This window comes from Microchirus variegatus, assembly GCF_963457635.1.
Source record: "Microchirus variegatus genome assembly, chromosome: 5".
In the NCBI taxonomy this organism is placed as follows: Eukaryota; Metazoa; Chordata; class Actinopteri; order Pleuronectiformes; family Soleidae; genus Microchirus; species Microchirus variegatus.
Window position 1 is genome coordinate 24,542,128 of NC_139806.1, and position 12,903 is coordinate 24,555,030.

Sequence of the window (12,903 nt, forward strand, 5' to 3'; positions counted from 1 at the left end):
ATTTGTTTCAGATTATACGGACATTTTTCAAGGTGCGTTGATAATATAGGGAGAGATTTTGGCACAAAAAAGTCTGTTTTGTTGTTATATAGAAACATGAGATCAGATCTCGCCTGTAACTATTTTATATCGATCTCGATTCCAGGCAACGGCCTGTCTGATGTCGCACAGTAGTAATGTGACGTCGTGACATTAACTACAACACTGACACAGTGGAGAAAAATACAAAAACATCAGCCAGACTGATGGTCAACTCCTGGCTCAGCCACTGCACATGTCAGTTTCTTTAATAGGATAATAATAATAATAATAATGCAGGGCTGCATTAAATGATCCCTTTTAAACAAAAGCACTTATATTACATGTTGAGGAAAACCACAGTCCATTAGAAAACCGGCTTTTATTTTGATAGCTCTCGGTTCCGTCACTTCTGTCATGACTTCACTTTGACGTGGGAATGAGGTGATTAATCTCTCGGTGCAGGGAGCGAGAGTGATGAGGTAGAAAAGTCAATCTTTTACCTGTAATAGTGTTTGACCTTTTTTTATTTCTGAGAATAAATGTGCTCCTTTATCGGCCAAGTCAGTTTGACAAACTAAGAGGTTTGTTCCAGATGTGTCTGCTCGTGTTTCATCTCAGCTTCATGGATAATATAAGTAATACAGTCTGTGGAAATGAATAAAAATGATGTAATTTTTCTATTAAACTAAGCTTTTATAATGATTTATTGTTTCCAATTCCAATATCCATTGCCATCTCACCCTCGGTGTGAAAGCCGCTCACTGTATTGCATTATAATACATTATTTAACTTATTTGTTGCTGTATATTCATGCTTCTGAATCAAAAACATCCTCACAGTCTGTAGCTTCATGCTAACAAATGCTTATATTACACTTTTCTAGGCCAAGGTTAACACACACTTACAAACACTTCAAATTCTGCACATTTACACAGTTTCAAATAATATATGATCCTTAGGTTGTAGACCAGCTATGGGTTGAATAATTAAAATTTTAAAACATAAACAATACAATAAAATGGCTGAACAAACCTTAATAATATGGCTTATTAACTTTAAAATTAAGGTAATTCACACTAAATTTAACTTTCAAGTTGTGCCACAACATGTTTGTATAACGTTATAAATTATAGATTGTTGTAGGGTGAATACAAACTACAGATTATAATTAACTTAATTCAAACATCCATGTATGTTATATATTCATAACTCGGTATCCTGAGTTTTTGCATTTTATTTTATTCAAATGTGATTTAACAACATGAAGTAAGGTGCATATAATTAAACCTTCATTTTGTAAGTTATAATTAAATTAATTTATATCACTGTCACTGTGTGTAGTTTTAATTAAATTAAATGGTGTGTTACCAATTGAAATAATTCTTTTAAGTTTGTCCGGACAGTTTCTTCAGCGTACAGAAAAGTCACATTAGATTTCAAACTATCCTGCAGGAGTGCAAAATAACGGCGAGTCGGGCTTTCTCTCTTCCATCACCTCTCATTGGTGATAATGACTGATGTGCCGATGTAGTGTGGGATGTCTTTGCGACTCTCTGGCGATGAACTGGAGCTGTGGGTTTGACTGTCACAGCTGTAGGAAGTCAGTTCTTTGCCATGATAAATGTGGCCGTCTGTGATATGGCTCAGTGTGGTAAAAGGAGGCGATTTGATAGCACCGTGTTTGCCCAGAACTTGGTGGAAGTTCCAGGACATGTATGGAGCCTGAGGGAGTCCCATCCCAACCCCGACACCCGCCAACATTCGCCTGTCCTCCTCAGCAGGCTTGTGCTGCAGATCTGCACCATCATCGTGCAGCTGATGGTTGTCATGAGCAGCGTGTGGATACCCTGCTGTGTGACTGTACGGAGCCTCCATCATACACAGCCGCCTCTGCTCCAGCACCATCTGGACTGGAAGAGACTGTCCTATACCATGCAGCGAGCTAACCTGCTCTCCTTTGCTGAGCACCAGTCCACTGAGCAAAGGCCAGGCCAGGGCCCGCTCACCTCGTAGTCCTTCAGAACTTCTTGCGTGATGTAGAACGTCCTGGCTGAAAGGTTTGCCGTCCTTGGTTTGACGGTGATGTGAATGAATATCCGTCACCTGGTGTTGGTCATCAAGCGCGTGATGTTTGCACGGTTCCTCCTTCAACCTGCTGGTGGGCTGTTTGTCCATGCTGTTGGAACAGTCATGGTAGATGTCATCAGAGTATCCACAGTCCGCTAACATCATGGGGCCTGAAAAAGAGGACAACGTTCAGAGCTTTATCCTCCACATGAGGGTCGCGGGAGGCGCTGGGACCAATCCCATGAAAAAGGAGGGGTACACCCTGAACACTTCACAGAGAGTCCAATTTGCCTAATCTGCATGTTCTTGGACTCTGAGAGGAAACCGCAGAAAACAACAGAAAATATCATTCAAAATGTCCGTGTCAGCATCTGGCAGCATTTATCTTCAAGGTTTCTTTATTGTCCCTGAGGGGAAATTTGTTGTACCGGCAGTAGACGCATACATTAACACTAAAAAAAACATTTATACCTGTGTATTTTTTGGTTGCCGGCGTGCTGCTGCTGCTGATGTTCCATCCCACAGGCCCTTTGCTGTGTAGAGAGCTGTGTATGATCTGCTGAGCCAGCTGGTCACGGAGGCTCAGGTTGTAAACAGGGCTGCTGCAGGACACTGGACTTGTCTCAGGGCTCAAGCTGGAGCTCCTCTCCCTGCAGGGAGTCACCGGGTGTGTAGGTTTCTCTTTCCATGGCGTCTTCTGTAGGGAGCAGCTCACATGGTCGGGCTGAATGAACCTGTGCTGCTGTTCACACAGAACCAAAGGACAAGTTTATCGTTTAGTTTTGTTTGCAACGTGATAAATTCAGCGTTCTCTTTTATACTTTATGTTTGATGTCAATTCAGATGGACATTACTGCAGTGGAAGGACACAGTGACAGCAAGCATAATGACTCAGGTTAGGCAGTGGCCCCAGATTGAATCCAATCCAAACCAATCCATCTTTATTTATACAGCACTATTTAAAAAATAATAATATAATAACATGATTAAAAGATAGAACACACCAAACTCACCACTCTCATTCCAAAATAAAAGCCAAGGAGTACAAGACATGATATGATATTTCAGATTTGTAATAGGGACGACTAAGAGCTGCTGATCCATGGAGCGCAGCAACCTTGACCTTGGTTTTAAAAGGTCAGCCACATGCGCGGGTGCTAGTCCATTAAACAGATGTGAGGAGGATTTCAACAATTAACATTAACTCACAACTCGAGCTTTAACGTAATAGTGTGAGGTCAAAGGACAAGTGATAGGCCCACCTCGGGATAAGGAGCTGCTCTGAGTTTGGTCGTCATCCGGACCGCTTTGGTTCTTGGTTGTTTGCGGTGATCCTCAGAGGAGAGAAGGCTCAGACCAGGCTTCACAGCTCCACGCTGATCTTGAGATAACTGCAGCTCGTTGCACTCAATATCACTGTAAGACAGGCAGACCCTGTGTGTGTTTGTGGTGATTCAACTGGAGGTTTGAATTCAGAGCTGTACAGGGAGAGGACACCGACTCACGTGAGGACGTAGTTAACGCTGACGATACAGTGAGGTCTGGAGGAGCGGCTGTTGTGGACGATGGTGGCGTAGCTCTGCACCCACACCCAGCCTCCATGCTTTGACAACATGCGGTAGTACTTTGTGGTGACCTGCCCCTTCACCAGTACTGCAGGGAACAAGAAAGAGCGGGGTCAGAGAGAAATATGCATGGTCAACTTATTCAAGGAAACTGGATACATTCACATTGTAATATACAACCACACCATCCCAACATCTAGTGTGCTTGTGCAGCAGTAGTTCAGGGTTTGCTTGTTCACTCCTCAACACCAAAGTCCATGGAGAAAATCCTCAATTTTAAGCTAAAAGCGCTGATTTTCTCAATCTCTCTCAAAAAACCCAGACAAGACGTAAACACTACCACCTTTAAGTTTGATTGAAGACTTGCGGACTCACATAAATGGTGAGAATAGCGTAGATGGAAAACATCACAGGCATGAACATGATGGTAAAGCGTCTTCTCGATCAGGTCCTGTGGCTCGTACCCCGTCAGCTCAGCTACCCTGTCGGTGATACATCACATCAGTATTTGTGATGTTTATGGTCCGTTTATCTCAACCACCCACTTGGCAAGAGTCTTTTCTACCTTGTGTCCAAGAAGATGAGTTTGAAGTCCAGGCTGGCTCGAAACATGAACATGTTGCTGTGGAGTTTGATCTCAGTGATGCCACTCGGGGGCAGCGAGTGACCCACTGCCACCAGACCCACAGTCTGGTAGCAGGACTCGTACAGAGCCATGTCCATCATGTACTGACGTACTTTTAGGTAGCCACTGCAGTGAATGACCTAGGAAACAATGGATTTGTGAGCGTCAGAGAGAGTGCATTAGAGGTTTGCACTAGGTTCTAAGCTATTACATCTTACACAGTCTTAGGAGAAGTATTTTCAGTAAGATAAGAAGCATCACTGGACATAATCACAGACGTCACAACCTGTTTCACCTCGAAGCAATTATCATCATAAAATTAAGAGCCAATATTTCACCTCTGACAACAATACTTTTAATAAATCTTCCCAAGATTATTATCAAGCATACTTGCGTATGGTACAAGTATGGAAAACACATTTTCAAAATCCATTCTTAGATTTTAGATCAGTCGTCTATTTAACGACTCCAGCTTCTTGACAGGAAAAATAAGAATAGAGACCACATCACACCTGTGTTGTACTCCCTCCACTGGCTTCCTGATTTTATTTTTAAATTTCTATTTAAAGCTCTTCATGGTTTGGCACCATCTTACCTGCCTGAAGCTCTGAGGATGTGCCAAAAACCCGACTAAAAACTCTTCTGTAGCTGCCCCCAAACTATCAAACGATTTACCCATTGAACTTAAATCTGCCCCCACCATTGAACATTTGAAATCACTTTTTAAAGACCCATTTTCTCCTCCTCGGCCTTCACTTCTGGATGAGAATAGTCAACCCAGACACTTCTATCTATGTCCTTTTCTTTGGAAAGCACTTTGGTCAACCCTGGCTGTTTGTGAATGTGCTCTACACACTTTGACAACATTTACATGACCGTGGAGAACCTCCACAGCCTCACAGAAGCAGAACATATAACCCCACCCTCATGTAACAAGGTGTTCTCTTTGCCCCCTCCTGAGCTGGAGGCCCCAGGAAATCGCCTGCTATGGCTGCTCATGGTGTAACACACTTGGCTCCTTAGCTACACTTAGTTATTAGATGGCTAAAAACTAGTGGCCAGACAGAAACCGCAGAGAAATGACCTCATCAATATTCAAAACACCTCCATCTGCTACTGCTTTACAAAGACACACTCTAGGATTCAGAAGGATATGGCCTCAGTGTTTAACTCTGTGGTTGTTTATGAATTACAGATAAGCAATGGTTACTTTGAATGAACACTAACGTAACTTATTTTCAGGATGTCACAGGCTTTAACTTAATTATAAAATCATATTTTCTGTTTTAATGTCTCTCTTTTTTGGTCGAAATACTTACATCACAGTAATATGGAATAACTGTGAGGCTACAGTAAAATAGAGGACTTATAAGGGAAATACTGCCCAACTGCAGTATTTTATAGCATAAATATGAAGTTACAGGAAACAGCTGTCAGTTTAAAGCAATTTACGACAGTGACCTGAAATTTACTGTCATTTTCTGTGATTTTACCTTATATCCTCCACACGTCAGTCCTGCGTTTCGTTTCGCCAGAACACACTTCATCCTCAAGAAGAAGGAGCGCTCCATTTCATAATCTATCACAAAAAAACACACATTATTTACTGTATTGTTTTGACACATTTGGCCAACTCTTGGTTGAAATAAAGCCAGTAGAAACATATTTGACTGTTTAATGACAAGGAGGGCGTTTGTGTTGCTTCTGGACAATCAGTCAAAAACTCTTCTCCAGCACTGGGGATTTATATTTTACATAATATTAGAGACCACCCACTCTGTCTAGTGATTTTAAGTTCAGCACAGGGGCACGGCATCAAATTTCAAAACTCACACGATTAAAAACAAAGCTGTTAAAGTCAAGGAAATACAGAACATAATTTAAATCAGGGGACTCAAACTAGCAGCCTGTGGGTCAATTCTGGCTCCGCCCAACATCCGGTCAGCATTGAGTGTCAAAAATAATATAATCAAGCCTAAAAAAAACTGTTTTATTTATGTATTTCCTAATTGCTTCACACCAGTTTAAACTACTGTTACTAAAGATGTTCATTATCCTCAACAATAAGAATTGAAGTTATCAGTTTGGGGGAAAAAAGTCCATTTACAATAGTGTTTATTATTTAATTATTTGTTAGCTCAGTGCACGTTTTGATTATGGTACTATTTGATATTAAAAATTAAATATTAAAAAGCTGAATGGAACTGTTTATCGCCTTTTTTAAATTGCGAATAATAAAAAATGTACAAAAAGTAAAACTCATTATGAATATGTATAGTATATATGTGCTGCTTCTTTGACAATAGCAGCAGTTTGAGAAAGAGGCGCCTGTTATAGATCACTATCTTGTATAAAGTACCTAAAAGGGATATTTGAGTAAATGTACAAGTATCTTACCACACTCTTAGAAGTGCTAAGTAGAACCATATAAGGTTATTCGGCTTGTCCTCACAGGAGAACCCTTGTTGGTTCCAGGTAGAACCTTTACCATAAAACCCTTTATTCAGGAAAGGAGTTTTAAAGGGTTCTCTGGATCAAAATGGTTCTTACTGGAACCATTAGTGTTACCAAGAACCCTTGAAAAACCGTTAATTCGGGAAAGGGCTTTTCAGAAGCAAATGGTTCCAGGTAGAACCTCAGCCCTTGTAGAAGGACACTTTTTGGAACCCTTATTTCTAAGAGTGCAGAAAATGACTTTGTGGAAGTTGAAGTTATTTTTATTATAATATTACTGAAGTAAACGTCTTAATGTATGTGACATTGACTGTACTTGGGTATCAAAAATAAGGAGAGGAGTAAGGATTGAGCTATGGTAGCTCAGTGGTACACTCTTAGAAATAAGGGTTCCAAAAGGGTCCTTCTACAAGGGCTGAGGTTCTACCTGGAACCATTTCACGAAGAAAGGGTTTTTCAATGGTTCTTGGTGACACTAATGGTTCCAGTAAGAACCATTTTAAACCCCTTTCCTGAATAAAGGGTTTTAAGGGTTCCAGGTGGAACCTTTATAAAAGTTTGGTTCTACCTGGAACCAATAAGGATTCTCCCGAAGAAAGTTTTTCAAGGGTTCTTGGTACACTAATGTTTGCAGTAAGAGCCATTTTGAGCCAGAGAACCCTTTAAAACCCTCTTTTAAGAGGGTTCTTGGTGGAACCCTTCAAAAACGGTTCAGGTGAACACTTTTTGGGGTTCTTCTATGAGGACAAGCCGAAGAACCTATTTCTAAGAGTGTAGTGCGAGTTGTCTTTCAACTGTGAAGTTGTACTTATGTACAGTAAGAACGATTTTTTACTTTGTTTTTTTGAATATTGGAGTTTTTCATAAATCAATGAACATGGAACATCCATAACATCTCCGCTGTAAGGCTGTACCTGGAGGGAAGTGATGGTGTGGGGGCTGGTGAACACCCAGCACAGCTGTCATCTCATCATGGTCTGACGGGTGGATGTACTCAAATATACTGTTTCCTGTGAGCTCCACCTGCAGCACACATGTTTCCAGCAGGCGCTCATGAATGTGCAGTGATCACACACACACACACACACACACACACACACACACACACACACACACACACACACACACACACACACACACACACACACACACACACACACACACACAGCTATAATCACCCACAACGCAAGACAAAACATATTGAACCCACGCAGAAATCAGAACAATCCACTCCTGGCACATTCCGTGACGTGGAATGTTTGTGTAATCAGTTATTCCACATGATTCTACTATACTTGATTTTATTCTCTTACCTGAGATAGACCGAGATGGACTGATGCTGTTTCTGATATATACATGATTTTCCCATCAGAGGCGACGATAAACACAAAGCCATCAAGAGTCTGAGTGAAAAATACAAAATAAATGTGTCATGATTCTTATTCAACAACACCGCTCTTACCTTTGTACCTCTGTACAGTCAAGATAAGATAAGTGAACACAGATTCTGCGATTTCTGGAAGGTAACATAACAAACATAGGCGAAATTCTTGTTATTTAATCCACATAAATATTGAGTCAGGCCCTATACGCAGACCAATTATGGAGGGAGGAATTCTGAGGGCAAGCAGAACGTTGTGCTGAAGCAGACCACACATTAGCACCACTCAGCAGCAGCTGCACTTTCCTAGATCCTCATCTCTCAGGACTTGAGCGAGACGATTCACATTCATAACTGCGATGCTTTAGACTACTTATATTTTAGAGCTTTTTTATTTAAAAAAAAAATTTAAATAAAAAATATCTATTTATCTATCATGGTAATGGTGTATAAGTTGAATCAGCATCAGTAAAATGGTACCAGAATGTGTATTTAAAGCACTCAGTTCCATGAGAAGCTCTGGCTGCTGGGGGGGGCAAAGGTCACTTGGATACAGGTTGCGATCAGAGGGAATAAGTTAGCATAAATTATTGCAGATTATTTTAAAGGCTGTGGCAATAACGTAAAGTACAAGCATGACTTTCTTCACTTGAAATAAAAGAATGTGACTTAATAAAAGAACCTTCCCAGGGGAAATCTGTGCAATATATCATAGTGTGGAACACCACTGAGGTTTTCACACCAGAGTGTGTGAGCTGTGTGGTTTTGGTGAAGTGGAACGTGAATCTCATTTTCTTTTGCACTGGACCAAATATGACGATTGAATGTACCTTGAAAACACTCGACAGAAGCCTGACATATTTCTCTGTTCCACCGAACAAAAACTGAAGTAAACGTTTCATTCTGATTTACGTTTTCTACGTTCGCGCGGGCTGGGTATAATACATAATACTACATAGTAGTGGCATAGTAATAAGATTTCATTATGTTCTGATATTATTGTATTAAAAGTATTGTATAGTATATTGTATAGCATTATATTATATTCTACTATAGTGCCTTATAGTACAGTTTATTACAACGTTCTATAGTATATATCGTATAGTGTAGTATAGTATAGTGGAGTAAAGTAGAGTATCGTGTAGTATACTAGAGTGTAGTATAGTTTAGCATAAGATATTCTGCTATAGTATAGAGCAGGATAATGCAGTATATAGTACAACATATTATATTCAAGTATAGTATAGTATAGTACAGCTTACTAAATTACATTCTACTCTAGTATAGTGCAGTATATAGTACAGCATACTATATTATATTATAGTATAGTATAGTTCAGCTTACTAAATTATATTCTACTCTAGTATAGTGCAGTATATAGTACAGCATACTATATTATATTATAGTGTAATACAGTTTACTAAATTATATCCTACGATAGTATCGTGCAGTATAGTATAGTACAGCATACTATATTATATTTTAGTATAGTATAGTGCAGTATAGTATAGTGCAGCATACCGCATGATATTCTACTATAATATAGTACAGGATAATGCAGTATATAGTACAACATGCTATATTCTAGTATAGTATAGTATAGTACAGCTTACTAAATGATATTCTACTCTAGTATAGTGCAATATAGTATAGTAAAGCATACTGTTTTATATTCTACTGTAATATAGTACAGGATAATGCAGTATATAGTACAGTATAGTATAGCGTAGTGGAATGTAGTATAGCATAGTGTTTAACGCAGCGTAATGTAGTGTACTCTTCTAGGATTTCATCCACAACCATCTCTCAGGTACTATATATGTAAATATGTACACACAGAATTATATATACAGTATGCAGCAGAAGACCACGTTAGGTGTCCCTCCTGACACTTTGTTAGGTTCCTGAGTACTTAGTAAGTAAGTGAGTGTACTTTAGTATGGACGAGCATAATCATAACAGAAGAGGAGCATATTAGAGTGCCGGACCAGTTTGTTGTTTCCTGTACTGACTTGTAAGAGGTGAGATCCCAGTTCTTTCGCCGTGCTGTCCAGAGAACTGAACTGTGGTGACTGACCCCATCCATCACCCAGACCTGCAGACACACACAATAAACAGGTAAACAAATGAAACAGATTTTTAGTTTTAGTAAGTTAGTAAACAATACAAAAATCTTGGTTAAAACCAGATAGTAAGCATTATGAAACTTGCTCATACATCTATATTCTATATACAGTATGAAACAGCCAAAATATATTTTAAATAATAAAATAACCCTTTTATTAAAGTGTACTCTACTCTAATTAAATCTGGAAATGCAAATCAAGCGCCCCCTAAATGACTGCCTGCTGTTCCCTTTGCCACGCAGCTCCAGGTGGTGCAGCGACAGCAGGTACAGGTTCAGTTTTCATAATTCAGCTTCCACTTCATCGTCTGGGCCTAAATCTTTGTTTTTTTCCCCCTTTCTTAGACATTATTTTCCCCATTTTTATAACCCTTATAACACATTTGGTGATCCTTCACTTGACAATTGACAAGGAAATACAAAGTAAATAAATAATCATACGCCCATTGTACATGTTTGTAACATTAAAGAGTCGGTTTAACAAACCAATTTGGAAAAGCGTTAAAATTGAGCTCTTCTGTTGTTAATAATGTTGATATAACGCTGCAAATTTTACTATGTGAATATGTTGTGTCACTGAAACCTGCTGTGTAAGTGTGTGTTATGTGTGTGCTTGCATTTCCTATAAATATTGAAGTGTTTCAGTGGTATTTTGAAATTGAAATTTGCGAGTAAAGTTGGTGGTGATGTGTGATGAAATGCACATTTCAGTCTCTGCGCTCAGTCACGAGCACATTCTTCAAACTTTCCGCTTTGTCTGTAACAAAATCTTACATTAGAACTTTAACTACTGAATTAATGTTAATCATCCAATATAGTATAATAGATAAACTGTCATTTCTTTGGGCCATTTTCATATTAACAGTTATAGCGGTATTTCTACAGGCACTCATTATTTTTTTTATCCCCTCTCACAAAGTTGTGAAATGACTAAATCCACATTTGGTGAATAAGGATGTTTATGTATTGGATATATGTGTGTGGACACATTAGAGGATTAAATAAAACATGATTTTTCCTTTATTCTGTCCTGACATTTAGTGATTTCTGCATCTAAACAGCCAGTAAAGACACAAAGACAGTCATTAATTTAGATTTTTATTATTATTATTATTATTATTTAGATGATTTTAGTAGTCTAATTTTAGCAATTCTGCTTTTCATCTGCTACAAAAGAGGAAAACCGTCAAATCTTTGCTCTGTGAACGCATCACTCATGGTCCTTTAATTATTAACAAAGCATTTAATGGTTTATCACAATCAAATTAGCTGATTCTCTGGCTGAAAACTTTTTTTTAAAAAGAACTCTCTGGAAAGCACAAGCTTTCTTTATATCACAAATTTAAAAGTGATATTTATCGCTCTGCTTTAAGGTAAACGTAAGATTTTACGTTAACTTTTTTTTTTTTTTTTAAATGTAATGGTTGGACAGGCTCATGTTTGCTTGCATTATTTTTATTCTTTCTAAATTCTATACTTACTCTATTTGTTTTTAATTCATTTCTGCACCCTTTTATCTCAAAGGTTTATATGTGACACACATACGGTTTTGAATGTGATAAATAGAGATTATTATAATAATTATTATTATTATGTACTTTTATTTTGGTTTAAACTTCAGAGGAAGAACATCCCAAAATGTATACTTTCCATGTTGCAGATTAAGCCCTGACTGATTAAAAACTTTACATTCTGTCTTTCATTATAACTTTATAATGTCTGTTTTATTGATGGTCAAGGCTCAAGATGAAGAGGTTGATTTAAAATAATGTTACTTGATTTTGTAACATGAATTCTTATAAAGAATGCTTTGTGCTTTACTAGTAAACAAATGCTCTGCATTTGTGTTTTTCACTTTTGGCGAAACCTTCATCTGGATTAGGACTTCCTTTCAATAATAACTCCAACTAAGTCAACTGACAACTGTAAAATAAATAAATAGCCTCAATATATGGCATGAGGGAGAGAGAGAGAGCAGATGAATGGGTTGTTGTGTTTGGGGAAAAGATGGAGAAATGTGAACTTTTTCTTTTTTCTCAACACTTAAAAAACTAAACAATAAAAGTTGAAGATTTTAAAATGTAATTGAAAAGACAAAATAAATGTCTAAAATTCTAAAATGAACATAAAAAATGATGACGCATGAAAAATACATGTCGATATGTGTATTTGCGTACATTTATTCACGTATTCATATTCTATAAGTATGTTTTATTGATTATTTTTTTATTGGTACTTTCATCGATTAAAAATCACAAAGTGATTTACAATAAAATAATAATAAAATGAAATAAAATACAAGGAATTATATATAATATGTATTTTTTTTAATGTTTTATACTGTTTGTCTTTATGTTTTCTTTTATGCTTTATATATATATACACACACACACATATATATATGTACATATATATATCTATGTATATATATATACATAGATATATATACAATATGTTATTTATAATATTATAATAATTATTAATGTTTTCAACTTTCAATAACTGATGTGATTTTCTTTGCTGTGCTTAAATAATTCAGAAAATCCACATAGTTCAGGATTATTTTCAGGATTACACGGTCATTAAATAAATAAATAGATTTTAAAAACTCACACCAGGTTAAATAAATGCGCTGTGTGTCAGGTATATAAAAAGAGAGAAAGCA

At 37.6% G+C, this 12,903-nt stretch overlaps 1 protein-coding gene across 1 annotated transcript in view; it reads right to left on the minus strand.

The window, feature by feature from the left end:
• Nucleotides 1-1,512: 1,512 nt before the first annotated feature.
• sim2 (SIM bHLH transcription factor 2) overlaps nt 1,513-12,903 on the minus strand; it is a gene marked incomplete at both ends in the record, with an annotated part of 13,053 nt that continues 1,662 nt past the window's right edge. Inside the window, 10 exons of the mRNA XM_083889647.1 lie at nt 1,513-2,258; nt 2,560-2,830; nt 3,351-3,504; nt 3,594-3,741; nt 4,029-4,135; nt 4,219-4,418; nt 5,772-5,857; nt 7,647-7,755; nt 8,046-8,135; nt 10,126-10,208. Coding sequence (XP_083745773.1) covers nt 1,513-2,258; nt 2,560-2,830; nt 3,351-3,504; nt 3,594-3,741; nt 4,029-4,135; nt 4,219-4,418; nt 5,772-5,857; nt 7,647-7,755; nt 8,046-8,135; nt 10,126-10,208 — 1,994 coding nt within the window. The remainder of the gene's footprint in view (nt 2,259-2,559; nt 2,831-3,350; nt 3,505-3,593; nt 3,742-4,028; nt 4,136-4,218; nt 4,419-5,771; nt 5,858-7,646; nt 7,756-8,045; nt 8,136-10,125; nt 10,209-12,903) is intronic.